This window comes from Manis javanica, chromosome 7 (assembly GCF_040802235.1).
Source record: "Manis javanica isolate MJ-LG chromosome 7, MJ_LKY, whole genome shotgun sequence".
NCBI classification, from domain to species: Eukaryota; Metazoa; Chordata; class Mammalia; order Pholidota; family Manidae; genus Manis; species Manis javanica.
In genome coordinates, this window is record NC_133162.1 from 41,078,652 (window position 1) to 41,106,577 (window position 27,926).

General features: G+C 47.1%; 1 protein-coding gene and 2 long non-coding RNA genes across 9 annotated transcripts in view; 1 reads left to right on the forward strand and 2 right to left on the reverse strand.

The window, feature by feature from the left end:
* Nucleotides 1–946: 946 nt before the first annotated feature.
* Nucleotides 947–27,926, forward strand: part of DUSP29 (dual specificity phosphatase 29) — a 32,764-nt gene continuing 5,784 nt past the window's right edge. Inside the window, exons 1-5 of one of the 5 annotated variants that reach the window (XM_037013262.2) lie at nucleotides 948–1,189; nucleotides 9,708–9,777; nucleotides 10,997–11,129; nucleotides 11,751–11,981; nucleotides 24,222–24,442. In XM_037013262.2, the coding sequence (XP_036869157.2) occupies nucleotides 11,785–11,981; nucleotides 24,222–24,442 (418 nt within the window). In that variant the 5' untranslated portion in view covers nucleotides 948–1,189; nucleotides 9,708–9,777; nucleotides 10,997–11,129; nucleotides 11,751–11,784. Of the gene's footprint in view, nucleotides 1,190–9,707; nucleotides 9,778–10,996; nucleotides 11,130–11,750; nucleotides 11,982–24,221; nucleotides 24,443–27,926 lie in introns of all 5 variants that reach the window. The other 4 variants (XM_037013261.2, XM_037013263.2, XM_037013264.2 and 1 more) reach the window with 4 other exon arrangements.
* Nucleotides 12,107–27,793, reverse strand: LOC140850386 (uncharacterized). Of its 3 annotated transcripts, XR_012133164.1 has the most exons (5): nucleotides 27,720–27,793; nucleotides 26,105–26,268; nucleotides 16,710–17,238; nucleotides 15,071–15,158; nucleotides 12,107–12,365 (listed from the first exon to the last, which is right to left on the reverse strand). It is a non-coding gene; the product is annotated as an uncharacterized lncRNA (long non-coding RNA). The 3 variants fall into 3 exon arrangements; XR_012133162.1 differs by lacking the exon at nucleotides 12,107–12,365 and having other exon boundaries at nucleotides 12,948–15,158; XR_012133163.1 differs by lacking the exons at nucleotides 12,107–12,365; nucleotides 26,105–26,268; nucleotides 27,720–27,793 and adding an exon at nucleotides 24,325–24,447 and having other exon boundaries at nucleotides 12,948–15,158.
* LOC140850387 (uncharacterized) lies at nucleotides 19,931–24,252 on the reverse strand. The gene is made up of 3 exons (XR_012133165.1): nucleotides 24,114–24,252; nucleotides 23,752–23,934; nucleotides 19,931–22,485 (listed from the first exon to the last, which is right to left on the reverse strand). It is a non-coding gene; the product is annotated as an uncharacterized lncRNA (long non-coding RNA).

A 27,926-nucleotide genomic window follows, 5' to 3' on the forward strand; every position in this document is an offset into this window, starting at 1 on the left:
TGAACCAAGTAGTAGCTAAACATGCAAACTGTGAGGAAGATCTGGTCATTGCGGAGGGCAGTATAAAGACAGACACAAGAGGACCCTGTTGGGTGAAGGATGTGGGGAGGTTGGTGACTCCCCCAATCCTTCACACATTTCAGAATCCCTAAAAGGAGGTGACAGGGATGGGAAAGGATAGAAAACCATGTCACTCATTATAAGGAACTGCAGGAAGCCCTGGACAGACTGTACTAGGAAAGTAGAGGTTCCTGGATAGGGCTATGCCCATTGGCACTAAAAAAGAGGGCCACAGTTGTAAGGCATAGTTGGGGGGGATCCTAGATCAAAGAAGGCTGGAGCCAAAGAGATGGAAAGTTGAGAGACGGAACTGCCAAGAACAAAGCCCTTGGAATGACTTTTGAATTAGGAATATTTTTGGCATTCTAATACCATCTTGCATTTTTAAAATGTTTAGCCCATGTATGTCAGGCATTGGGCCAGGCACTTTCCATACTTTATCTCATTTAACCCTCATAACAGCCCAAAAGGACGGCAGTATTTTCACCACTGAAGCCTGGAAGGGTCAGACACTCCTTGGAGGTCCCATAGGAGGGGACACAATACAAATGAACCCAAGTTCACAGTCCCTCTGGGTGGCATTTCATTTGTTGCCCCCATATGATGTGGCATCCGTCCCACCCATCCCCCAGAGATGGCTCCACAAACTCCCAGGAAAGCCTGGAATGGACAGTTCTTCTCCAGGCTGGGCTCCCCTGACCCTCCATAGGCTCTGGGCCAGCGGGCAAACCTCCCCTGTTCCAGCCGTGCCAGCCGTGCCAGGACAGAGCCCAGGACAGGGCCCCGCAGACACCTGGCCTCGTCCATCCCAAGCCGACAAGGCTGGGAAATCCCCCTGCCTGTCCCCGCCCTAGGCCATGAGTGGTGCCTCTGTGGCTGGGCCAGAGACAAGTGTGTGGGCTCTAGGCACACAGCTCCCAAAGTCAAGGGTTTCAGGTCACACTGGCATGTCATTTTACCAGCAGACGCCATGGGTCTCTTCTCAGACTGGGCAGGATGCAAGGTCAGCGTCAGCAGATCTGACCCTAAAAATAGGCTCTCGGATGCCAGTCAGAGTGGCGGGGTGTGTGGCTGTTGCACACCCCACGGACGAGCACCTCCTGACCCGGTCAGGCCCCAGCACACCCAGGTAAGTACCTTCTGTTGCGGGGTGGCTGGCACCTCTTGGGTCCAGGCAAGTGTCCTTTGAGGGCTGGGTATGGGAATTAGATGACTGATTTCCACCCTGTTTCTTGAGTAGCAGAGAACAGGTGACATCCTTCTAGTATGACAGGCTTCTTATTGCCCTTTCTCAAGAAATTTCTCCACTTGTCTCCCTCTAAATCTGAGCTTCCAGTTCAATGACCATTTCTCAAAGGTAGTAGGGCAGTGACAGCTCATGGGGCCCTTCTGAGGTATTGGGTGTATTGTATCACATATCGTATTCCAGCAAGGTTCTCTATTTGTCCATTTAGCCAATAGACAGGAAAAAATCTCAGTGGGAGGGTGGAGGGAGACCCTGTAGTGATGCACATAATATGTAGGGCAGCACAAATTACAAATCAACACCCCAAACCCCAGGGATGGGAATTCTTCCTGTGTCCTGGGTAATGCTGAGCATTTTTTAGACAGAGCGGGCATGTTTGAAGCTCTTCCAGTCCTTGGGGATGACTGCCCTGGTGAGATGGGGCCCCAGGGACCCTTGACCAAGGCAGCAGCATGTACAGGTAGCAAAGCAGGAAGCCGTGTCCTGTGTCTCAGAGCAGGGCCCTCCCATTACACCTGTGGCCCCACTGGCCCCTCACAGGCTTGGAACCAAGAGGTATTGGGAGTGAGGGGCTCTGCTGGTTCAGAAAAGCTGAAATATTCCCAGGGAAAAAACTCCTGAGTAGGATAGGAGGGGGCAAGAGGCACATGTATGGAGAGGCCTCCTCACTAAGGCACCTGAGGGTCCCTGGTGCCCAGCGCTTGTGTTCCTGACTTTCCCTCTGTGGCCCCTCCTTGCTCTCTACATGAGAAAATCATTTTTGTTCTCCCAAGAGACATTTACAAACAACACTTGGAGGGCTTCTGAACTAAGTCCTGTATGAGGAAGAGCCTTGGGTATGGCCATGTGGTGGGGGAGGTGGGAGAGGGTCTGAGTTGGGGGTTCTTCGGGGGCAAAAGCAGATCTGTGCTAAGGGTGGGAGGGGTGAAAATGGCCCTCCGCCCTCTGATAAGCTGGGGCATTTCAGTCCTGTGCTGGCACTGGGCTGGAGGGGTCTCAGACCTGTCTGAGAGTGGAGTCCTTTGGCTGTTGTCAAGCCCACAGGGGACGAGAAGTGAAAGAGGGGCATGAAGGCTGGAGGCTTGGCTGCTGGCATTTCCTGTGGCTCTGGAGAGGCCCACCCGAGTCTGCGAGGGAAAAGGGCAAGCTGCCCTCCATGGAGACAGGGCTGGCCTTCCCCAGTCACTGGACGCTTGTGACTCGGTAATGTTCCCTGGTGCCGACAATGTGCTAGGCATGGTTCTAAGAGCTTTCCTTCTAAGTATTAACTCATCTGCTCCTCAGAACTGCAACAGCCCTGTGAGAGGCAAATTCGTTATCTCCATTTTCAGCTGTGGAAAGTGAGACACATAGAAGTGGAGTGGTTCGCCCAGTGCTGCATGGCCCAGGCAGCGGTAGAGGCCAGAGCCTGTGCACCTCAGAGTCTGAGGGCAGAGCCACCGTGTGCTGGTGTCCCTGGGGCGGGGGCGGGGTGACAGTGCACTCCCTGCTTCCCCTTGAGGCCTGGGCCTGGAAACAGTCATTCCAGATGCTGGTGCTGGGGGTCACCGCCCATTTGTCCTCTTCAGCCTGACTCCAGAGCAGATGGTGTTGAATTTTCGCTTCTGGTGACCCTTGATAGTTATAGGCCCACACTTACAAGATAAATAGGGAGTCAAGTCTCACAGTAGCCTAGCATAGCCACGAAGACTTTAACAGGCTGGAGGGAGTTCTTTCTCTTCCTCCCAAATGCCCTGCTTGCACTTGATACATGAGCAAATGCGCCTCATCACCCACAGGAGAAGGTTCCAGCTCACTTGTGCCCCACCCCCCACCAAACTGCTCTACCCAGTCTGGCCTACTCTGGGCTCAGCACACAGTTGGGAATTCTCTGCCCACCCTCTGGTCTGCCTCCCTGTCCCCCTTCATGAAACATTCTGTGTTGTGCCAAGGACTTACCTCATTTCACCCCACAACCACAGAGGTGGACATCATCCCCATTCTTCAGATGAGGAAGCTGAAGCCGGGTGTGTGTGGCTCCAAGGCCGGCAGAGGCGCTCTCCGCGACATCCCACCATTCTGGCTTCACATCAGGGAGGCACGCAAAACTGAAAGGCCTCGTGCTGCCCTCGTGGCCAAAAACATGGTGATCTATTGACAAGGCTTGAGACATTCCTCTGCCTGGCTTGCCTTCCAGTTGTACCAGTTAATAGCTTGGTGTCATGTTACTCAACTCTCTGGCCCTCAGTTCCCTCATCTGTAAGGTGGGGGTAGCCTGTCTAGGAGGTTTTGACAGTAGATAATCACCACGCACACCACAGCAGTAACCAACTGTATGGTCATTTCCCCGGGTCCAGACAGGGCCTTGATTCCTCAGTGAGCCTTTGTGGCAGCTTTAAGAGCTGGGAGCTTGGCCACAGCCTCGGGCCCTGAGCTCCGCAGCACTGAGAGATGTGAGGAATAGTGGCCTGCGCTGGGAAATGTGGGGGGCAGAGGGCGCAGGTCCACGGTGAGGGCCGCACCCCCGCAGTCTATCCCCACTGTCTTTCCCCCACACAAGAAAGCCCCCTGTTCTGAGGTGATGCATGGCAGGGAATGGCCTTTGAATGACATGGTTAGAAGACCATGTGTTCCTGAATTCATGAGCTGTGAAACTGCCTGCAGTGTTTCCACGCATCTTCAGAGGGAGCAAAGGCCCAGCTGCTTAGGAGGCAGAAACCACAACTGGCCTGGTTAGACGTCACGGCCTCTTGTCCCCTGTGCTAAGCCTCCTCTCCCAACAGCGCCTGGACAGCAGAGGTGAAGGCCATCTCGGCCAGCTCCTCTGTCCAAGGATGAGGCTGCAGGGGCCTCTGGTCTCCTTACAGTGTCAGGGAGGCTCAACTCTGCCAAACTGAGATTGGGGAAGTTAATTAGGAGTTCATAAATGACCACCCCGAAGTTCTCTGAGGCCATTTGAAGAGTTAATCAAACAAGTTATGACATCAACACCATCGCAGAAGGAATATTAAATTACCTCTTTTAAAGGAAACTTTGTTTTTTTAATACAAGGATTTTATATTAATTCACATAATTGCCTGCTGTTAACATGCATGTCAGAATCCAAAAGAAAAGAAAAAAATCTGTTAAACTTGGATTGTGCCTGATACATTTGGAATTAAATTGTAGGCAACAAGAAATTTCTGGGTTTTCATGTCCAGGTTTTAATTTATTAAAACTCCACAACTTTTATTTCCTAGTTATGATCATTTTTGTAGATCTGAGATATATGTAAAGACAAATATTGATTAGCAGTAAATTAAAAAATATGTTTACATACTCTGCTTCCAAATTCCACCCCTTCATACCCCAGCAGTGGGTATTACTCTTCTAATAGTGTAAGTTGCCCAACCACAAAAACATTTTCACTCTCCCCCTTCTTCCAAGGCACATTCCAAGCCTGGCTTGGATGGTGTCATGGAAGAAATGTGGTGTGCATGCATTTAAATACAGGCTACAATTCCCCCGCAATCCCAGTGCCTTTGGAAGATAAATATGCCATGTACCCGTGTGCAGATACAGAATGCCTTCAAAGGGAGGGAAACTTTTTTAAAAGATTAAAATATAAACAGCTCTACTAGACTGAAAACATCTAGAAGGCAGAGACCTCTCTGGCCCATCCCATCCCTGATGCCAACAGAGGGATGTATGAGTAAAGCTTGGGCGTGGAGGGCAAGGCCAAGCCCAACCTATGACAAGAAGTTGGAAAGAAAATGAGGCCCCTGCCTATGACCAGTGACCCACCAGAGCACCCCTGATGCTGGCTGACCTAGACCAAGGCTGGGCCAAGGCAAGTCAAGAACATGGGCTGTGACACCACAGGGGACAGGGACCGCTGCTGCCCTCTTCATCTGAGGCTTTCTCTAGTTGGGGGGCGAAGCTTCCCTCAGAGGAGGAATCCCCAGACGTTTCAGAGCCCCACACTTGCACTGGTCTCTTCTAAGGCCTTGCATCTATTTGATTTTCTTTTTCTTAAGGAAACTGTATAAGCTTCAGGATCTACAAAACTTGATTGCCTCCTGGTTTCCCTGGAATCAGGGAATGAGAGGGATTCTCTAATGGGATTTGAGGGATGAGAATGACCTTCTGACATGACCTAGGCCTGGTCCACCACGAGAGGCCTCAAGGAGAACACAGCCCTGCCTCCAGGGCGCTCACAGTGGCTGGGAGAGCATGCAGTGCCATGGGAAATGTACAGAACACCAGTCAGGCCTTGTCCCGAAGGCCACGCTCCTGCAGTGCAGCCCACCGGCTCAGGGTGAGCCTCTTCGACATCCAGAACAGTTCTGAAATAGAGCATTCACAGGCTTCTCCCCCTGCTCCGTACACTCAAGCAATACATGCTCATCACAGAGATTTTAGAAAAGATGGTTCCTTAAAAAGAAGAAAAAACCACATACAATTCTATAATCCTAAAATAAGCATACAGCCAGTGTTACTATTTTGATGAAATGTATTTTTGTATAAAAACAGAATCATACTGTACACATTGCTTCATAAACTCCTGGTCTCTTTCCTCACCAGTGCAAGTCTCTTCCCCTTTGATTTCTCAAAACTGCCACAAGCGCAGCTGTCAGTGTCTGACAGTCTCACTGAAGGCTTCAGGTCAGAGTGAGGGCTGACACAGCTATGGCACACTGCCGAGCTGGGCCTGGGGAGTCCCTGTTCTCAGAGGCCCTGTGGGCAGGCTGGCTCCAGACCCTGGCCCTCCCTCCCCACCCTGGTGCAGGGCCCCTCACATCCTCTAGGATGTTCTAGAAGGCTCAGATCTGCCCTCGTTTTCTTGTACAGACCAATCTAGCTCTCTTTGTTTCATGCCACTACCTTCTGAATCATGTTTCAATACTTACTACCTTTTTCTTCTCAAAATGACCCTCAAAGAGTGTTCTTTGTTAAGCAAGAGGCCTGTTCTGTGGCTTACATTCCTAGGCATGGCTACCTGGCCAGTCTCTACAGGCTTGAGGTCCACTTAGAGATTTAATTTTCCCCCTGAAATGAATGATGCCTCTCTCCACCTGGCTTCTCCCATCCTCCACCTTAGAAAGCAAGAGTTCAGATTGGGTTTTTTTGTTTGCTTGTTTGAAAGAGCACCTTTACCCCTCCATTTTATCAAAAAAGAAAGTGAAATACATGGAGGATAAGATGCGTAGATTTGACAGTCCTCACTGGTTGTTGGGGCTGTTAGAGCAGAGAAGGGCCAGGAGCCAGTGAATGTCAGGAGGGAGGGACAGAGAGGTAGAGGACCCCCAAGGGAGTGCCGGGTCCCGGGAGCAAATAAGACAGCAGACAGAGTAGAAGTCACAAACTAGAAGTCACAAGCAGCTTCCTTCCCAGACTGTTTTGTTTGGCCAATACAGTTAAAAAGATATAGACATGGTTAATTATTATAAAATATAATTATTTATTAAAAGAATCCCAAAAGAGAATATAGAAAAAAAATCTCCCTGAGTCCTGCCACTTGCTCATAGTATTGACATTTTGATGTTTTTTTTTTCTGATAAAAAACCCCAACTATATAAGGTTTCAAAACTTTGTTTACATAAAGTCAAATCATGGTGTCAAAATTACAGTTTTGAATTCATTCAAAACCTTTCTTCCTTGGGCTAGGGAAACCTTTAACCAAATGTTAAGCAGTACTACTGAAAATTCTGAAATGGAGTCAGAAATAACACGGAGGGGTCCCTGTATTATTTGTGGAAGTAGATCTTCAAAGGCAAGGCCACTGTTTCACAGAAGGAAATGAATGACCCTCCAGGTCTTAGTGCCTTAGTGCACTTGGCCTCTGCATTCTTGTTATCCCAACATCTAAAAATGTTTTAAAATTAACAGTATCTAATTTTAGGTTCCCTCAAGGGCAGACCCAGAGACTAGTGCTTGGGTGCAAGTTGTTTATTTGCAAGGTACTCCGGAAGCAGGGTGCAGAGTGAAGTGAGGCAGGGAGGGAAGAGAGTCAGAAAAGGATGTGAATGAGCAGATTACCACTCTGGGCAGCTGGGGCTGCGGCATGCTGGGGAGCCCGCAGGAAACTGTGCAGAAAAGACTTCAAAATGGTCCCCTTCAGGAGGAGGAAGCTGGAGTACTTATTTACCCACTGCTGCTCCTCATTGGAGATAACTTCTGTGGGTAACTCCCCACACTTTAGGCCTGAAAGTACCCTAATGCAGGGAAAAACAGGGGCTTTAGGGAGGAAGCCTTTTGTGCATTATGGAACTGTCCATTTATACTGCAGTGATCTGAGCCAAGGCATGGGACAGGGCAGTGATGGCATCTGCTACAGCTGCCTACATTTAAATGTCAGATTTCGCACAAAACTCTGGCTTTCTAACTTCTCATAAAAATATCAGACAATCTGGGCTTGCATTCCCACAGGGAATGGCAGCTGCTGCCCCCATAAGAGGGGCCATTCTTTGCCCTCTAGTGTGCCACAGACCCCACCACTCCCTGATGTCTTCTGCCTAAGGCCAACAGTTAGGTTTTTGTTTTATTCTTTAATACCCAACTCACTTGCTTCCTCTATGTTACCACCTGGCCCCCCAGGAAGGGGCCTGAGTTTGCTGTCCTTTCAGGAGGAGACAGGCTGAGGCTGTACGTAAGGCTATGATGTAGCCTTTAAATTGGCATTTGGTTTCCTGGGACAAAACCTTTAAATATGAAGCTGTAACAGGAACCTGGAGACCTCTCTTGACAACCTGCCCAGCTCTCATTATGACATTTAGCCTGTGATTGATACTGTGTGTGTCATCAAGACCTTGGCAGTTAATCTCTGGGTCGAATCTATGGAAACCAAACAGAACAGATTTGTCTTCCCCTTCCATTTTGGCTGTGATCTGGGAAACAGACACTCCCAGCCTCTCTGAGATTCAGAGATTTGGAGGCCATGCAGAGAGGGATGCACACAAGCTGCCTTCATGATTTGGAAAGATTACAGGTCTGCGGTTTCTGGACGATTCTGTGCTTTGTTCTCTTCCCCATCAAATCTGCACATTGGAGGATAATAGATCCCAGAGCTCCCTCTGCATGCCAAGCCACTCTGGGTAGACCGCGCCACTTCCTCTTCTGTCTGGAAATCCAGCTGAGGCTTTCAGCACGGAGATGGGGATGGGGATGGCGCCTTCCACAGTGTACTGGAGGTGGAACGACCTCAGCAAGGGTAAGGCCGGCTTCAGTGATCAAAGGAGGCAGGTGGAGGTTTCAGAATGCTGTGTACTTCAGCATCTCCCTACAACCACCTCTTCTGAAGCCTCCATTAGTGGCAGGCAGGGTTCAAAGTGGCTTAAACCTCCAAATTTATGTATATGGTACCCTTCTACTCACTTCAAAATGGGAAGGGTGAGCGCCCACAGACAGGCTGAACTCCAGACCTCTCACAGTGAAGGTGCCTGAGGCTGGAAGCAGGGAGAGCTGTCACCACACTCGGGAGTGCACCTTTCTGGGCACCTTAGGAGACCGACCTGCCTGTGGCGGGTTCCTGCAGCACACATTCTTGGCCATCCCTTGAAACAGCAACCCTCTTCCTGACTGGAGTGCCTGCAGGCAGGCCCCAGCGTGGCGTCCGGCATGAGCAGCACAGGGGCGGTCTGTCCTGCATTCTGCCCTTTGCTGACCTTCACCCTCCTCCAGATCACACTTCAGCAGCTCCGCTGAGTCTCCAGCACAGGCCTCACAGGCCTTTATTTACTCACCCCTCAGCCTTTCATTCCATTTCGTCCACTGAGTCATTCCCTCACTCAACAATTGAGCCCAGAGTAAGGTCATCCAGACATCAGCCCTCCCATCCTGCACCCTGACTCTGGGCTGAAGACCTGCCCCTAATTCAGTGAGAAGCTGAAAAGGATATCGGACAGCCTTACTACCCTTCTCTTGACACTACAGCTCTTTGACTGTAGCCACATTCGTGCGCAATTATCAGTCTTTAGTGAGCATCAGATTCCCTTGGAAGCTTGTTAAAATACAGATTCCTAGGCCCCTACCCCTGGGCCATTCCAGGATGCAGCCCGGGAATCTGTATTTTTAGCCAGTATCAGCTGATTCTGAGGAAAGTGGTCTTTAGATCACACTGTGAGAGACTCCAAAGAAGCGCTGCCTCTGTTGGCCCCCCAACCCCCACCCCACTTAGGCTGGTGCAGGAGACAGTCACAGATCCTGGCTTCCTAGGATCCCCCAAAACACACCACTAACTAATGATCCTTTAATTCAAGAAAGCACGGCAGAATTAAATTCCGCAGGGTGATTTCAGCCCTTTCCTTTTCATCTTAAAAATTCTTTATGGAAAATTTCAAACATACAAAGTGCAACAGTAACCACTTTGCCCCCATCATGCATTGCCCATCCTCACCCACACCGCCACCCATGCCCCACCCCTCTCATTATATTATCTTTCCAGGTGTATTATTTTTGAAGCAAACCCAAGATATCATTTCACCTGTGACAATTTCAGTATGTATTCCTAAAAGGTAAGGCCTTATGGCATAATTTAACCGTCTCCTGCAAACTGGTTGTTAGATCTAGACTCTGAGGACCCTGATAAGGTTCAGATTTTTCTCTGGCGAGACTACATTTGTGATTACAATTAGCACACATAATGTAGCAGGGCGGGGGGGCGGGATACAGGGAAGGCAGTATAACACAGAGAAGACAAGTAGTGATTCTGTAGCATCTTACTACACTGATGGACAGTGACTGTAATGGGGTATGTGGGGGGGATTTGATAATAGGGGGGAGTCTAGTAACCATAATATTGCTCATGTAATTGTACATTAATAATAGCAAAAAAAAAAAAAAGACATTTGTGGTGGTGGTACGTTGTTTCATCAGAAGGCCCATAATGTCTAATCATCTCTTTTTATGCTGCCAGCAGTGTTCAATGCCTTTATCCATCAGCTCATCGTGCATTGTAAAATGTCTTTCTTCCTCCTTTATTATCTAGAATACTTCTATAAAAAAGATTTCCCCCATGTATCCAGTAGTACAAGTTGTATCAGAAAGGAACAATAATGCTAGATTCTTTGTTTATTTACCTGTCTTCAGAACAGTGAGATGGTTCCCTAGCATCTTCCAAAAATGAACAATTGTTCTGAGTGTCATGATTTAAATGTTTGATGTGTTTCAGTACACTGCACTTATTTTTATTATCCATGTTCAAATTGCCCCAATTGTTAAATTGGTCAAAATTGACAAGTGGAAGCCTCTTTGAATTGTATTTGGAGTCCTTTTGACATGATCCTAGTAGTCTTCGAGCCACCAACTTGTTTCTTAACGTCCTTCAAACCCCTGGCCTATACCTCCTTGCACTGTGTCCCCGGCCCCCACCCCCTGATCCTTCAGCATCATTTTTTCCCAGAAGACTAAGACTACATATTACAAATGCCCTCGAGTTAGTTTTCCTCATCTGTAAAATGGAGGTAATACCACCTACCTCATAGGATAATTAAGATTAAATGAGATAATAATTGCAAAGCACTTGAAACAATCCCTGGCACAAAATAACTGCTAGATAAATGTTTGTCAAATAAATCATTAACATTCCATCTCCATCACTCACTTCCACACTTCTCAGTCAGCCACTCTATCCTTTTCTCCTTCCCTCCAGTCTCAGAGTATAATTTCCTAGCTGTCTGAGCATAGATGTATCAGTTACTCAGTTCAGTGAACAAATGTTGCCCAATTCCACAGTGAATCCCTTTCCTTGGGGACAATGGAAACTCTTCTCCTGTATTCCACCTGCAGAGCCTGAAAAGCTCTCCAAATACACGTTTCGATCTGCAAACACAGCATTCTGGCTTGGAGCATCTCTTCAGGCCCTCTGGTAAGTTAGCACAACTGCCAGCCTCCAGCCTGAGAGCTACAAACAGACTTCAACTGGCAAACCCTCGCCGCCAAGCCTCCTTCCACCCCGAGTTCCCTGAAGCCCCAAGGATATGCATGGCAGCCCACACCAGCCAGGCTCTGGATTGACAGCAGCCAGTGGCTTACTGCAGATGTTGAGTACCACAGGCAGATGGTCAGGAACCTCCTAGGCCTTCCTATTCAGGTTCAAAATGGCCCAAGCCAGCAATTGCAGTCAGATAAAAGAAAATGTAGGCACCAAAGAAGGGGTACAATCTAAAAGAGAGGAGGCAAGGACTGGCTGCCTGCAGAGATTTCTTAGGCCCACGCCCATCTTGGATCTGCTGCAACTGCCTCGGCCCACATCACATGGCCCCCAGCACTCTCGCTCTGGAGACCAGAACCCTGGGCAAGTGTTACTTGACTGTCACATGGCCTTCCTTGGTTACCTCTGTGGCCTGGGAAGAGGAAGCAAGAGCACAGGAGGCCAAGGATATGCCTGCCCAATCTTAAGATCAGCTTATTCCCACCTCTTTTTGTAAAGCTGATTCCCTAACTCTATCCTCTGCTAACCCCAATCCTGACTCTCTCTCATGACCAGCTGCAGAAAGCAAAGAAAATCCCTTGGCTCCAAAATGACATCTGGAGAACCAAAGACAAGCCTCAAGAATGCCTACCTGCCTGCCAAAAAGCTGCTGCCTGGGGAGGTGGAGATGGAGGGGGAGGACTACTGTACGCCCGGAGCCTTTGAGCTGGAGCGTCTCTTCTGGAAGGGCAGTCCGCAGTACACCCACGTCAACGAGGTCTGGCCCAGGCTCTACATTGGCGATGAGTAAGTGCCCAGGCAGAGCCTCACCTTTGCAAGGCGTGGCACAGGAGAAGGCAGCCCGCCCCTCCCCGGACCACACTCCTCACCGCCTCCTAGCCAGAAGCTTTTGCTTTTCAGGTTAGTTGTTGTGTGGAACTTTACTAGGGCTGGGTTATCTTCATATTACAGAAAACTTAGAAAAGGGGCTTAAGTGACATAGAGGTTTATTTCTTTCTCATAAAGGAAGGCCAGAGGAAGTTGAGCTGGGGTTAGCATAGTAATTCCAGGTCATCAGGGACTTAGGCTCCTGTACTTCTGTTCCACCTGATGGGGTGGCTTCCTTCTTCAAGGTTGCTGCATGGGCCAAGGTACCTGATAGGGCTCCAGCCATCATCTGTAGGATCCAGACTGAAGAAAGTAGAGGCAAAGAAAAGCAAAAGGGCATCTTTCCAAAGGGAAGTCTCACCCAAGACCTCCCCTGCTCCTAGCTGCAAGGGAGGCTGGGAAATGTTTCATTCTAGCTGGGTATACTACCAGCAAAAATAAAATCAGTTCTCTGATTGGTGGCACAGGAGCACATCAATCTATGTGTTGGAAAGCATAGTTAGATGTAGCAAAGTTAAGGTAATTATCCCCTCTTGAAGATTTTTATAGCCACCATTCCCCCCTCCTCAAATAACTGGGAAGCATCTACTGTAAATAAATTAATAATAATAATGTCTATTATTTATCAAATACTGTGTTCTAGGCACTGGGGTAAGTATCTTGCATGTCTGATCTCATTTTATTTTCACTACAGCCCAGTGCAAGAGGTCATTCTAATTACTCCCATTTTAAATATAAGGAAACCAAGGTACAGGGCAGTTAAGTAACTGGCTCAGGGTCCACAGCTCAGAAGGTAGAGAGCTGGGATTCAAATGCATGCAGTTCTGCCCAACCCAGAGGCTTTTATCTTAACTAGCGCTCCTCCTCTTTCCACCCCCTAGGATTCTAGCTCATGTTCCATGTTTCTAAGGAGTTGATGGTGCAGGACCACTGCATGCATGATTTTAATAAACATCCTGCTGCCTAAAACCTAGAGGTAACTGTCTAGGTATGGAAAATCCAAGGGCAGAATCCCTTGTCTTTTTTTTCCTTTAACATTTTTAAACAAAAATTATAAAAATTACATGCCCTTTTATACCAAGTTAAACTAGAGGGTTATAAAACAAACTGCATAATCTCTCTTTGTCCTCACTTAATTCTGCCACTGAGGAACCAGTATTAAATTTACTGGCACACTTACACTACTTAATGTATGCTACTAGAAACATATACACACAAATACAGGGTTTTCATTTCTTTTAAACAATTTTTAGCAAAAAAAGGGAATGATCATACCACTTTGTACTTTTACTCTTCCACAGGAGAGCCATCACACAACTTATCCAATCATTTCCCAGTTGGGAACATTAGAGAATCAAGGTGAAGGGTATATGGGGCTCTCTATTCTGTTTTCTTTTTTTTTAAATAATAACTTTATTGAGATATAACTCACATTTCAAAAACTCACCCTTTTGAAATGTACAATTCAGTGGTTTTATTGCAATCAGAGTTGTGCAGCCATCACCGCTATCTAATTTCAAAGCATTTTCATCACCTTGGAAGTAAACCCCAAGCCCATTATGTAATCACTCTGCCTTCTCCATCTCGCAGTCTCAGGCAACCACAGATCTGCTTTCTGTTTCAACGGATTTACCTCTTCCAGACATTTCACATGAATGGGATCGTAATGTGTGACCTTTTGTGTCTGGCTTCTTTCAGTTCGCATAATGTTTTCAAGGTCAATCCAAGTCGTACCGTATATCAGTATTCTATTCTTTTTTTACTGCCAAATAATCTCTGTACTATTTTTGCAACTTTCATGTAAGTATAAAATTAGTTCAAAATAAAAGAGGTATACATACACTTTGATCCCAAATATTATTTTAAGAAGTGTAATTTACAAAAATAAGAGTACCAATACATAAGGAAATATGTACAACGAATGTTTATTTTGTCACTCTTTGAAGTAGCAAAAAAAAAAAGAGGGGGAACCTGAATCTCTTATTTTTCAATAATAAAATATTAGATAAATGTAAATATATGGATATATGGTTTCCCTATTATAAAAGTAATATATATTACGTTTACTATAAAATATAAAAGTTTTAGTTTTCTGTGTGCAATAGGTTAACAAGAGAACCTTCCTCACAGGGTGACTGTATGAATTACATGAGATAATATATGTAAAACATTAGTGCAGTGCATAGTACCCAATAAGCACTCAGTGGAGGTTAGCTATAATAATAAAACAGTGATTAATGTAAGATGAAAACCTTTAAATCTCCCAGAGCAATCACCAAAGCCCATTACTCTGAAGCCACTCCAATTAATATTTTCATATATTTCCTCCTAAATTTTTCTATGTACCATTTTTGCTTTTGAAATTTGTTTTTATTAAGTTGCAACCATATTGGGTATTTAGTTTATCTTGTTTATTTTTTTAATATAGCATCATTCGTAAACTTTTCCCTTACTATATACAGCTCATACCTTTAATTATACTATATATTATATGACATATTATAATAATATATAATAATATATCAGATGGATATAAGATCACTTATTTAACCATTTTCCTATTGTTGGCCATATCAGTTATTTTCATGTTCTCAATTTTATAAATAATGCTGCAATGGGCATCTTTATGCATAAAATTTTTTTCATATATAAGGTTTTTCCTTAGATATGACCCTAAAAATGGTATAACTGAGGGAAGGGGTATTAAGATTTTAAGACTTACACTGTCTCTGTGTCTTTATCTATGCTGTTCCCTTTGCCTAAAATGCCCTTCCCCTTAATTCATCGCTATGCCCAGATCCTATGCATCCCTCAAACTTCACTTAAGTCACTTCTGCCATGAATCCCCATAGTAAAAAGTAAGTTTTTTTTCTCTGTATATTATATACTTCATTTACCTTTCCCACAGCTTATAATTGTAATAATAGCTAAGTCGTATTGGATTTTTACTGTGTGCTGTGAAATGCGCCACACATTTAAATTCTACAGCAATCCTATGAAGGAAGTACCGTTTCTACTCCTATTTTAGACATGGGCACACCGAGGCTCAGAGAGTTCATCCATTTTGTCAGTGTTTACTGGGCACCTTGTCAGGAGCTGTGGAGGACACAAAGAGAAAACGGAGGCTCAGAGAAATTAAGTAACTAGTCCAAGGTCACACTACCAGTAAATGATGGAACTTATACCTAAACCAAGATCAAGAAAATGTGGCCAATAAGATAAAGAAGCTGTCTTATAGTTATGGAGACCTGCAGAAAGGTCACAGGGAAGAGAAGTAGGTAGTGGAGTGGAAGGAATGTGGGGTTTGACTGTTGGCTCTACTAATTACCAATTGTGTGACCTTGGATAAATTATATTACCATCCTTCACCTTAACTGGCACCAATAATAAGGCTATGTCAACAGGTTAAGATGAAATGAATCAAAACAAGTAAAGTGCTAAAGTGGCAGCTGGCACATGGTAAATACTCAGAAGGGCTTTGTATCATGGATCTGAGAGAGCGTCACAGGAGAGGGGAACACCAGCTTGACTTCGGAAGATGGGTAGGGTCTCAACAGATTCCAGGCAGAGGCAGCAGGGTAAGAGGAGGCATGGACGTGAGAACAAGGAGGGCGAATTTATCTGGAACACAGGGGACAAACGTGGTGAAAGTGTACCCTCAGGAGGTCTAGGATTAAGCCAAATTCAACGACTGTGTGGTCAGTCTGGACTTAGGCGTGCTGACCCCAACATCTCCATGGCCTTCCACAGCAATGGTTCTTTCTCCTGTACGTGACATGTCTGTGGTGGGCCCGTTCTAACTGCTCCATGTACACCTTGCTCCAGGGCCCAGGACCCAGGCTGAAGGAGCAGCTCCTCTCTGGGGTATTGCCAGTCTCCCACCAGAGAAAAGACACGGCAAACTACAAGCTGATTTCAGAAGTGACACATGCCACTTAGGCCCACATTTCATTGGCCGACGCGAGTCCATGTCCAAGCCTCACACACTGGGGCAGGAAGCGTACCTACTCCTGGGGAGTGGCAGCGAATATGCTAAGCAGTAACACAGCATCTCCCACAGCCAGTCTACTCCAGCTGTAGCAGCTTTGGGCAGGCCCTTTTACCTTTCCGGGCTTATGTCCTCATCTCTAAAAAGGATTACTGAGAAGATTCAAAGAAATACGGAATGTGAAAGCATTTTGTAAATTATAAACTAATAAACAAATGCACAGGTTATTATTATTAGGCACTTAGTGAGAAAGAAACCTGGTAGGTAGTCAGAGCCAGCCTGTGGAAAGTTGAGTACTAGCCAAGAGACTTGATTCAGAAAGTAATGGAGAGAGTCTGAGCAGGAGAGCTGAGTTCTAGTTAACAGAGTGCCAGACAATAGGATTTGATGCAGAGAGATATGCTGGCTTCCTTGACATCTGACCATAACCTTTCTTCCTTCAACCAAGAAGATGTCACTGCCCTTTCAATGCAACCCGGCTCTGCCTCATCAAGCCCCCAAACACACATGCATGCAGTTCAGGCAGGCTCCACAGTCTGTGTGTGTGACCTATGTGTACAGCGGGGAGGCATGGGATAAAGCCAGCAGCACATGGTATCTGTCCCCATCTCACTCAGGGTCCCTCCCAGATACCCACTGACAAGGTTAATGAGACTTACAGATGCTTATTGAGAGAGCAGTTAATTCCCCTGGCAATGCCACCTCGCAGAGGTTGAAACCTGGCTGAGAGTGGGCAAGGCGGCCTGTGTTTCTTGGTCTCTTTGCATGTATTGCCCAAAGCAGTAAAAAGTTCAGAGCTGGCTCCTCACACACAAAGCTCCATTTTAATTTGATAGCTGCATTTAGTTGAGTTTTTCTTTTCCCTAGAAGCACCTATGATTTTTGAAAGCCAAATACTAGAAGTTAGGATGGCCAGAACCCAGGGGTGAGGATGGACGTCCTAGGGCAGCCAGAACCCCCGGGCTGTTCCCGGAGCTGAGATGAGTGACACCTGGGACACACCAGGGACCAGACTTCACGGCAAGGAGCAGCTCAGTCTTTCCTTCTCTTCTCTCCTCAAGGGCTTCTTTATGGGAAGAGGCAGAATTGCCGAGCATCTGCTGTGGAGCCACAGTGTCTGGGTCCAATACTGGTTTCCGTATGGCCTTAGGCAAGTCCCTCAAACTTTCTGAGATTCCGTTTTCTCACCTATAAGATGTGGAGTCAATGAATTAATATGTATGACATTTAGCACAGTGCCGAGTACAACCAATAAGTGAACTACTAAAGATCTGGCAGGTTCTGGAAATTCAACTAACAGTGTGAGAAGAGGTAAAGAACAGTCTCTACACTTTACTACTAAGGGTCCCTCTATGCTAAGGGCAGACTGGGGGCAGAAAACACACCTGCTCAAATTTCTCTCATTGGATACTATCATGAGCCCAAGGCCAGGTTAGACGGAAGGTCCCCTGCATGGGCCTTCCTTCAGCTCATACACCAAACCCTCCACAGACACTGTCCTGGCCTTCCAGGGACCCGGGTGGCCTAAGGCCTACAGAGGCAATGCCACATCAGAGCCCTATGCGTCTGCAGGTCTCAGAATTTCTAAAGCATTTTCTCAATCCCAGCGTATCCCAAAGGGATTCACCAAATGGGTGCCTTCCAGTGTGAGAGGGCAGAGCTGGCCTCCTACCACAGTCCGTGAGAAGAGGCCACAGACAGGAGTGCGGCTGGTATGCAGCGCGCTGGGCGAGCAGGCTGGGGGCCCCCTTTCCAAGGTTCTCATGAGGAGGTCTTTGCTCAAGGAGCAGCCACCCTCTCCCCAGCATTTCCTGCCATTTGGTGGAGGGTCTGAATGTGCCCCAAAGGGGAATGGTAGGGTCAACATGGAGGAGAGCAAAAGCCCTCCGTGGGATTCAGGGCAGAATTCAAGCCCTGGGTGTGGGTGGCCACTGTGTATGGCCTTTGGCAAAACATTTTACTGTTCTGAGACTCAGTTTCTTTATTTGTAAAATAAAGTGATGATTTCAAAGGCCCCTTCTAGATCTAAAATAAAATTCTTAAGAAATGCCCTATTAAATAAATTAGGTTTTATTAGGTTCAAGAACATACTTGTTTTATTACTTTTAAGTCATTCAAATTAGATTCAAATTAGGTTAACCAAGTGTTGCCCTCCAGAGAGCCAGGAACTGGCGTCAATGATGAGATAAGAATAATTCATCGCCTCTTATCAATCAGCAGTCCCTAAATGGGTGCTTCAAAAGTACTTGAGTATGCTTGAAAGCACTAAGTTTCTGTAATTTAAATGTTCTCCTTTTAATCTCATTCACATGTTTCATTTGCTTAGCAAAACCTTTATTCCTTTCTTTTTTTTCCCTACAGTCAGCAGGAGGGGAAATAGCTTGGCTACTGTCAAAGTGATTGCAAATACCCAGGCAGGGCAGCCTCCACAGTCAGGCTTGGCTGAAACAGGGTAATTGAGAGACCTCTCTTCTCTCTCATCCCAGTGAGCCACCCTGGGTGCTGTTAAGTCGCGCTGTCTCTTGAACGGCCCAGGCCCTGAGCAGCAACCCATTGCCTCCAAGGTCTGGCTTTTGGGATCACCACCAGCCAGCTACCCCCACCCATAAAGCCTGGCTCCTTCCCAAATGCCTGTGGCCATCCCCACCCAGCCTGAGCTCGCTTTGGAGGGGCCACTCCGCCTTGACCTTTCTGCTTTTCTGTTCCCAACTAGACCAACAGCCTCAAAAGCCAGAGGCCTCTCCAGGGCTGGCCTGTAGTCAAGGTGGCTAGAAAGTGATGTGAAAGAAATCAGTCAGCTACGAGTCCTCAGCCTGTGAGACAGGGTCTCTCATTGGTGTACTTGGGCAGCTGAAAAAAGAAGATACGTGGCCATAAGGTACCAAGCAGAGCTAAAACCTGACTTGCTTCTCCAGGGTAGGCCATGGTTAGTTTAGGAGGCAATGAAACACAGCCGAGCTACCGATTCAGTGTGCTGAATGTTGCCTGAAAGAACTAGAAGACCTGGACCCCGAGCTTCCAAGTACTGAAGGCGACTTTGGTATCACTGGGCACCAGGCATGGGCTTGGGCACCAGGGAGACCTGGCTGGGCCTTTCAGCTTCTCAGAGAAAACCTCGAGCAGCAGCAACCATTTTCCTTCACAGTTAGCCAAATGCCTGGGCCAATTATTAACACATTATTTCTGAAAATTTGGCCTCCTGAGTATTCTCTCTCCCCTCCTAGCCTCCATCCTTGGAGGGCTAATTCTCGGGGAGTGGAGCAGATGATGAAGAGTTTCCTAACAAGAGTTGGAAATGCTGAGGCCACCTTATATCTTTGCAACAAGCCAGTTTCCCCTGAAAACAAAGGAAATGACATCCATAAAAATCATGGTATACATTTACACAGTAAGTGAACATATGACATGCTCATTACCCCAAATTTACAAAACACAGGTAGAAAAAAAGAAGACAATTAAAATTTCCTACAATCCTATTTCCCAGAAATAACCACGGAAAACATTTTGTTGTACATGTTTTTCCTCCCTGAATTTATCTTCACACCTTTCAAAGAAACTTGTATTGCATAATACAATTTGCAAGAATCTTGTAAGGAAAGTACTGCCCATGTAATTGGTCTATTTAACAAATAAAGAAAACTGAAGGTCCCAGAGGTTCAGTTGTTTAGTTCATGCAGAAGTTTTAGCTTATAAACAACACCTGTCAGCCCTGTGCTTTCACTTTCATATCAGGTGAATTTCTGCTGTTTTTATTAAAATCCACCTGCAAGGAGAAGGTGTGGTCAAGACTACAAAGGAGAAGGTCACCATAAGGGTCATGCCCATGAAATGACATGAGACCATATGTGTCACATGCTTCAGAATAAATAAGGTGCCAAATTACAGGATACAGGCCACGGGCAAGCAGAAGTCCACAACTAGGTGAGGGAAATCAGTGGGTCCTCACAGACATGAGGTTGTGGAGAACCCCCTCATCAATTGCTGACTTTCTTCATTGCCCGGTGCAGAATCCCAGTGACCTGGGAGCAGCTGGCTTCCCACTGCAAGGAATCTGGTAGAGGACTTGTGCCTAGTATAGATGCACAGCCCTCTCCCCTCTGCACAACAGCGTACACCTGGGCGAAATGGGCATTCAGTCAGAACTGAGAGGTGTTTAGGCTGGGGATCAGGAGGGCTGGCCCCGGAGATGACTGCCTCAGGGAGAGCACCCTCATTCGCCATTCTTCAGGGATGGGGTTTAGTTAAAGCAAGCTTCCTGGAGGGCCTGAGCAGGAGAAAGGGAGGTGAGGTCTCTGCCACAGTTGGGCCATACGAATGGGAGGTCACTTCCTTGACCCTCCGGTCTGCAGTCAGAATCCAGAGCCAGAGGTTCGTTCGCAGGAAGGAAGAAGAGCTATAGAGAGCTGGGTCAAAAACAGGGATACAACAATGCTCTTCAAAAGTAAACTGTACAAGCCCCCAAAATGTGTGAGATAACGTCCAACCACATTGCTAAAAAGAATAAAAATTTTGTTTTACACATTTTATTTTTTAACTTATAAAATTAGCAAAGAATAAAAATCAGAATGTACTTGAGCAAGACTTCTGGAGGATAATTTAGCACCAAGGATCAAATCTGTTAAAAATGCTCATGTCTGTTAACCCAGCAATTCCACTTTAAAAAATCTCTCCCAAGGACATAATCAGAGATGTGCCCAAAAGAAATACAGCAAAGTTGTTTATGCAGCCAAGTGTTTTTTATAATACCTGCCTGCCCCCTCCAGGAGAGAGATATAGAAATAGAGATAGAGAAGACAAATGCCCCAAAACAGGGGCTTGGTGTGGTAAATCTGAGATTCACCTAGAGAATGGAACAGCATGCAGCAATTGAAGGTTACAGGTCAACATAAGATGTTTATACTATATCACCATGTTAAAGTTTTGAAACTGTATATGTAGCATTGTACCCCAAAATAAATCTCTCTATAAAATATACAAATCTATGCATAGAAAAACAACTGAGGAGGATCTTGTATCAAAAAGTAAATAGTCTTTATCTCTAAGGTGATTTTTTCTTTTGGTGAGAGGAGATATTTTTTCCATTTCTGCTCTAAGCATGTTATTTTTGTAATTAGAAGACATATTATTTTTATTTTTAAAATGACCAGATTGCTCACTTCTAGGATTTTTCTCAAACAACAGAAACAAAGCCCCTGCATTATCTAGATTCCAGAAGTAAATTCCTAAATCTGTTTTCCTTCTGAGTGTTTCAGCAGAGGCACGTTTCTTAGTCTGAGCAGGTAGCCTTGAAATTAAAAAAAAACAAACCTACACCCTGCCAGGCAGCAGTCTCAACTTATCTCACCCTGAATAAATGCTGAGCTAGGCATCTGGCCCAACTGGGGATCTGCCTCCAACACAGCTACTGTCTGCGAGGGGTACTAAGAGTTACTCTGTTGATTTGCAGATCCCCATTCTGCCATGGATACTCTTCCAAGCCCTCACCAGGATTTTGAGTAAACCAAACTAGGCGGGATATCCCCAGAGTGGTGTGTGAGGACACCGCTTCCCTTTCACAGCCCAGGTAGCCACAGAGCCCCGAACCTGCAGTGGGCCTCAGATACACACCAGGTCCACTACCCCAGGAGCCCCATTCTCAGCCCAAACCAGCTCTGTGAGGTGACTGTGGAGGTGTCATACAATGAGTCTTGTTACACATCTACACTGATCCTTGACCCCCAAAGCAGCAAAGTGCAAATCATTATTTATTCAAACTGCCATTTGAGTTTGCTGAAACCCAGCTGCTGAACCCAGAGAGAACAGTCTTTATGGCAAATAGGAACTTCCTGTCAAGGACAGTTAATTTTAATTTTTCCACTGAGCTCAACCTCAAAGTGAGGTTGATTGCTACTCAGCAAGATGGACTGCATTAGTGGAGGCTTTAATTGAGCACAGCTCTATGTCCCAAAAGCATAATGTATGTTGTATACATACTTTGGGACAAGAAGAAAAATGAAAAACAGATCTTTCTGAGGAAAAATTGAAAGCAGAATGTGTTCCAAAGATGGGAACACCAAAGGCCAGCTGGGGGGCTTGGTAGGACTCCCCACTTCCCCATGCCTCAGTTCTAAAGGGCTACTTGAAAATGCTTCTAAAAGCTGAATGCCTGTGTTCAGGTCTCTCTTGCCCAAACTCTGGACTCCATCGTGGCTCCTCTCATGGCTGACAGAAAGCACCAAGGGGAAGCAGTGACGGACAAGGGCCACAGCGCGTGGTTCTGCTGCAGGGCTCCTCCCAATCCACGATGGGTTCCAGGACAGCCACCCTGTCTCTGTCCTTCTACCAGTGGCCTGGAGAGGAGCCTTCAGCTGGAGCACAAGGTCACTTTTGGTCTCTTGCTGTTATGGTTCCAGACCCTTGTCTCCTCTTTCCGGAGCTGTAGAACTGGTCCTTGTGCTGTTGAGGGAGATGTCGCCTTAGAGCCAGGATAGGAGCACACGCCTCCTCAAACACTATTGAAGGCTCTCCTTGAGCCCCAAATACAGATCCCAGCAGCTGCAGACTTCTATGGTCAAATCCTACACCCCCTCGCCCAATCTTTCCCTCCTCTCCTCACATCCGGTGCTTGGGCCAAACAGTCCCCTCCTCCCTACCCCCATTCCCAGGCTATCACCTGTGACACCACCAAAGTCCAGTCACCTTCCTCCCTGGGCTGTAAACTGTAACAGTCTCCAACAGAGCTCTCTGCTTCTATTTTCTGCCCCTCTCCACTCTATCTCCACACACCAGCCAGACTGACCTTTTAAAAAGCAATCAATACTCACCCCTTCCCGAGGTGTGGGTCACTCCACCACATTTAGAATAAAATCCAAACTCTTCCCTATGGCTTATTCAAATTTTCCCCTGCCTAGCTCCTCATCCCTTAGTCTTAGCTTAAATGCCACCTCCCCGCAGAGGCCTTCCCTGACCAGCTTACCTAAAGCAGGAAAGCAGTTGTTCTGAACTGCTCAGCTGCTATCTGAAATTCTCTTGTGTATTTATTTGTTGTTGATTCACTCTCCTCATTAGAAACTAAGCTTCCTAAAGGACCTTGATTAACCTGCTCAGCTGCATCGTCATCACTTGGGACAGTGCCTGGCACACAACAGATTCTAAATAATTATTTGAGGATAAATGATTGATTACAGGGAATAATAAACACTCCCCGAAAGGCCTTCCTTATCTCCAGCCTCCACCCTTAAGTTGTGCTATTTCCTTGGCTAGGCATGCTCTTGCCTCCCTCTTCTCCATCACCAAGTGCAGTAAGGCAGACTCAAAGGCCGCTCTCCCATAAAGTCTCCTCTGACCCCTCTAGGTAGAAAGAACTCTGGCTTCCTCTAACACCCTACCTCTGCCCATGTTCCAAGGCCACTACTTCAACATGACTTTCCTCTTTGTTCCTGGAAATTCTTACCCAAAAAGATAAGGCCATAAACCAGAAAATAATTTCACTGTTGGATTCCGGAACTTCCCAAAACCAGTTCAAACAGACTGCTCAAATAGATCTCCTTAAAACAATGCTTGGCCTAACTAGGCAACGATTCACCTATCAAAGCAAGGGTTTTACAGTGTTCACCCATCCCATGAACATCTATGCCAAGAATTTTGTCTAATCCTAATCAAATCCTCCCATTGAAAGACCCGTCTTAAATCATTCAGCCATTTGAGCCCAAACGGTCAAACCTTTATAAACATCTCGAGGCGTCAGAGGCCAGGCACGCGGTACCGGGGCTACTAAGGCTCTGTGATGTGGCCTCTTACATTCAGCTCTGCCTGATGAACAGGTTATTCTGGTTGCCTTTCGGGGAATTCAGCAGGTGACAGTCCACTCCCTGTGACCACTGTGGCATCCAGCACCAAGCTCTTCTGTATTTGGAGAATGATTCAAGAATGTACGCGCCAATGAACAACTCACCTATCCCACCCTCCACTCTCTCCCGTCTCGTTATGGAGCCAGAAACAGGAAATGGTACAGGGGGTCAAGGGGTCCGAAAGAGCAGGACTTGGGACAAGGGAAGGCCTTCGTTTCAGTGACTAGGCCTTACTTCGGAAGTTTTGGAATCGACGACAGGGACCCGTGGGCAGCCTCGGAGCTTCCCCCAGACCTAGACTAATGCGCCGCAAAGCCAACCAGCCTCTCTCCCTTGGCGCAGGGCGACGGCGCTGGACCGCTACCGGCTGCAGAAGGCCGGCTTCACGCACGTGCTGAACGCGGCCCATGGCCGCTGGAACGTGGACACGGGGCCCGACTATTACCGCGGCATGGCCATGGAGTACTACGGCGTGGAGGCCGACGACCTGCCCAGCTTCGACCTCAGCGTCTTCTTCTACCCGGCGGCCGCTTTCATCGACACCGCGCTCCGCTACGACCACAGTAAGAGGCAGGCGGCCCGCCCGCCGCCCCGCCCTCAGGCTGAGCCCCGCCCCTCGCCCTTTGCTGGTGGCCGGCTCCGCACACTGCTTGCCTTCCAGTCCGCGCTGTGGGGGGTGGGTGTGGTGGAGCAGGGGATGTCTAAGCCCGGGGAGGCTGGGAGCCCCACAACAGTGTGCTGCTTGCTGGTGGGGTTCAGGCCAAGATGGATGCTCTGGGGAATTGGAATCGGTATCGGTATCGGTAGGATTCAGAGGAATCGCCTTTAGCCTGAATCTCTCCCTAAGGCACATCAGCCATCCTTCAAACATCCTCAAAGCCGGGACTGCCGCCTAGACACTAATTGTGCCTGGGCCCAAACCTCACTAATAGCCAAGGACTTCGATGCCAGAAAACCCTCAGGGAGCCAACCTGAGTGGGAATCTATGGGGAGACTTCAGATGCTCCTGCCAGCCAACCAAGCCTACAGCTTCCTCGAAGTCTAGTGGAGGCCTCCAGCAGAAGGCTGACAACCTAGCCTTGATAAGTGGCAAACTATGTTTGAGAATCTGAGTTACACCTGTGATATCAAAGTTTCCCAAGGTTAATTATTCATCTTTTAAATCACAGTGCTAGTCTTTGTGCTCAAAATGCAGTTTTAGCTGCCCTACTCCAGGTAAAGGCTACAAGGCTATTTTTGAGAGGAGAGAGCAGTTAGGTATGTACTGGAGTAAGACAATATTCAGTTATTGTTCCAGGGTGTATTTCAGGGGCATTCCGTAGAGGACAGAGGGACTTTTAACTCTCCAATCTGTGCTCTGACTTCAGACGCATGTGTCACACCCCTTTCTGGGGCCATCACATAATTCAGGCTATCCTGTTTACTGAAAGCCTTTCTTAAACACTCACTGGCTGACCAACTGGCCTGCTTCAGGAGCTTGCAAACTGCAGCTGGGCCTAAGCCACATCTGCTGTACAGTCCCAGACCTCGATGGCTATCCCACAGCCAGCCATCGGCACCAACAGTTTGTTACTATTTTGGTTCATAAAACAATGAAAAAAATACCCACGGAGCTGAAGTACTTCTATTAGGGGATGCCTCATTTCAGAGTTGTGCATTAATGCATCTATTTATGGACCATCCTTTGTGTTAAGCGCATTCTGGATTTCCAAGCAGGATCAAAAAGCAACTGGACTCTGACTCATCAACATGAAATAAAATTTGCCTCCGAGTATTTGAAGTTAACGGAAAACATGTTTGATGTGAAAACACAAAAAACTACAACCCAGTCCTTCAGTTTCTGCTCAGTGTGCTCACTCGCCATTACTCTGTCTTCAGACTTACCCTTCACGGAAGGGGTCTGGCAGGCTTTGGAGAAGACAGGGTTGGGTGCAAATTCATGCTGCACAAGTTACTAAAAATGTGGTTTCTCTGAGCCTCGGTTTCTCATCTGGTGATGAAAATATTTACCTTGAAAGGTTATATATAATCAGGATCAGCATAACCCATATAAAGTGCTTAGTATAGAACCCAGTGCACAGCAGGCGCTCAGATGTGTTTGATGTAGAGAGGTTGTGCCCCGTGAAGCACATAACCACACCAGCACGTGTACATCATCATAATAAAGCTTCCAGTCCCAAAAGGAAAAAAGACATTCCAACTTTGAACTAATGTGATATACTCACACGACAGCTTGTTTTCAGTTCCTGGCACACCATTTTAGAGTCTGCCGCCACGGCCACATTAGGAAAAGATGGGCCTTTGAAGTCATGTTTGGGCTGGGCAGATCACAGAGCGTCCATGTGGAGATATCAGGCTGCTGTGGATCGTGACAGGTGGTCGAAAACGCCTAGCAAAGTAAGGGTCAAGAGAGGAAAGTATACCCACAGGTCAGAGAACACGCAGGGGACAGAATGGGTGGTTCGGGGTGAGGATGGCAGTTGGCAGGGGGTGGGGGGCAGGACAGGACTGCTTGCCAGCTGGGAGGCTGGGCTCCCTCCTCAGTGCCCTTGGCACTTGCATATCCTTGAGTCTAGGACTCAAATAAAAATCAAAATGCCCTCTTTCAGGACCAGGCAGAGAGTGAAATGAATGAAGCTGTCTGTAAGGCAGTGGGGTACAGGTGTGGGGGGTGCTTAAGGCTAAGTGGAGAGAGCCCCATATCCCTCCAAATGGGCAGCTGTTAGTCCCCAACATTTGTCTTTTGACAATCAGTGCAAATGTTGTAGATCTGACTTTTTAAGAAAAGTCTCTAATGTGGATTTTAATATAAAATTGACAAATTGAAAATTTCTTAAAATACTGCAAAAGCCAAACAAAAGAAATCCAGTGGCTGTCTGTTTGGAACCTGTGCCCTGAGCTCTCAGAGTAGCAGAATAAAACGCTCATCAGCTCAGCAACAGCTCATCACAGATGCCATACAGGGGAGGTGGCAGGTGCTCAGCCTGCATGGCACGTGCAGGGGCAGCCTGGCTGTGTCTAGCCAGGCATCGGAGAACCAAGGCACACTATCATAGCGTTTCAGAGCCGGGCTCATCCACGTGTTTCTTATTATGCTCCTGACATGAGAGGTGTTGATGGACAGTCTGGCCAAAAGGCAAGGCATCTCTTTCCTCTCTCACCCTTCCTGTTCTTCCTTGGCTATTTTTGGCCAAGTGCATACTGTTTCCCAGTGCTGCCTCCACAGCCAGCCTTGTTCCCTCATTTTGAAAAGCGTCCCTTGTGCTGTAGAGCTAAACTCACAGCCCGTAATCAGCCCCACGGGCCTGCTCCTACCCCTACCTTACGCTGATTTGACCCTCCTGAGAGAACTCCCCAGGCAGCCTCACTCTTGAAGAATCTCAGAAATAATATCGTCCAGTGTCCTGCCCTGAACGCTAGGGAAACAGGTCCAGAGAAGCCAAGTAATGTGCCCAGGATTTATTGCAAGCTAAGCAGAGGCCAGTGGGAATTTCTTCTGTCACTCAGCCACACGGAAGAGTCCTTTGCCCTCATTTTGAACATGTAGTGACTTTGCTGTAGGAGAGGTCACCAAATATTATGGAAGGTGAGGCATTCTAGCTGGTTATGGGATCTGAAACAACTGACCTTGTCATTCTTCATCAGAAAAGGAAGCACTGACAAAATACTGCGGCGGGACCCCTGTTTGGACTGCCTTAGCTGCTCCTGGTGAGGCATCCTTACAGGTGGATTAGTGAGTGTCTTGCCAGTGGGTCTCAGCCCCGGGCAAGTTCACTATGGATTCAGTGTGACCAAAGAAATTGACAGCAAAATGTTCTTTGGGGTGAAAGGGTTTATTACCTGGCTTGTTCTCCCAGCAGTAGGCCTAGCACTAGCGTCTTTGCCTTGGCCCAGAGCACTGGGCCGATCTCTCGATATAGCACAATAGCTTATTGCCTAAAGGTGTGGAAGCGGTAGCCTAGCAACAGGCCAGTTACATCATCAGGTGGTTTAAGTTCAGTGAGGATCCTGGCCACAGGAACCCCAACTTCCCCACAGTGTGGTTTT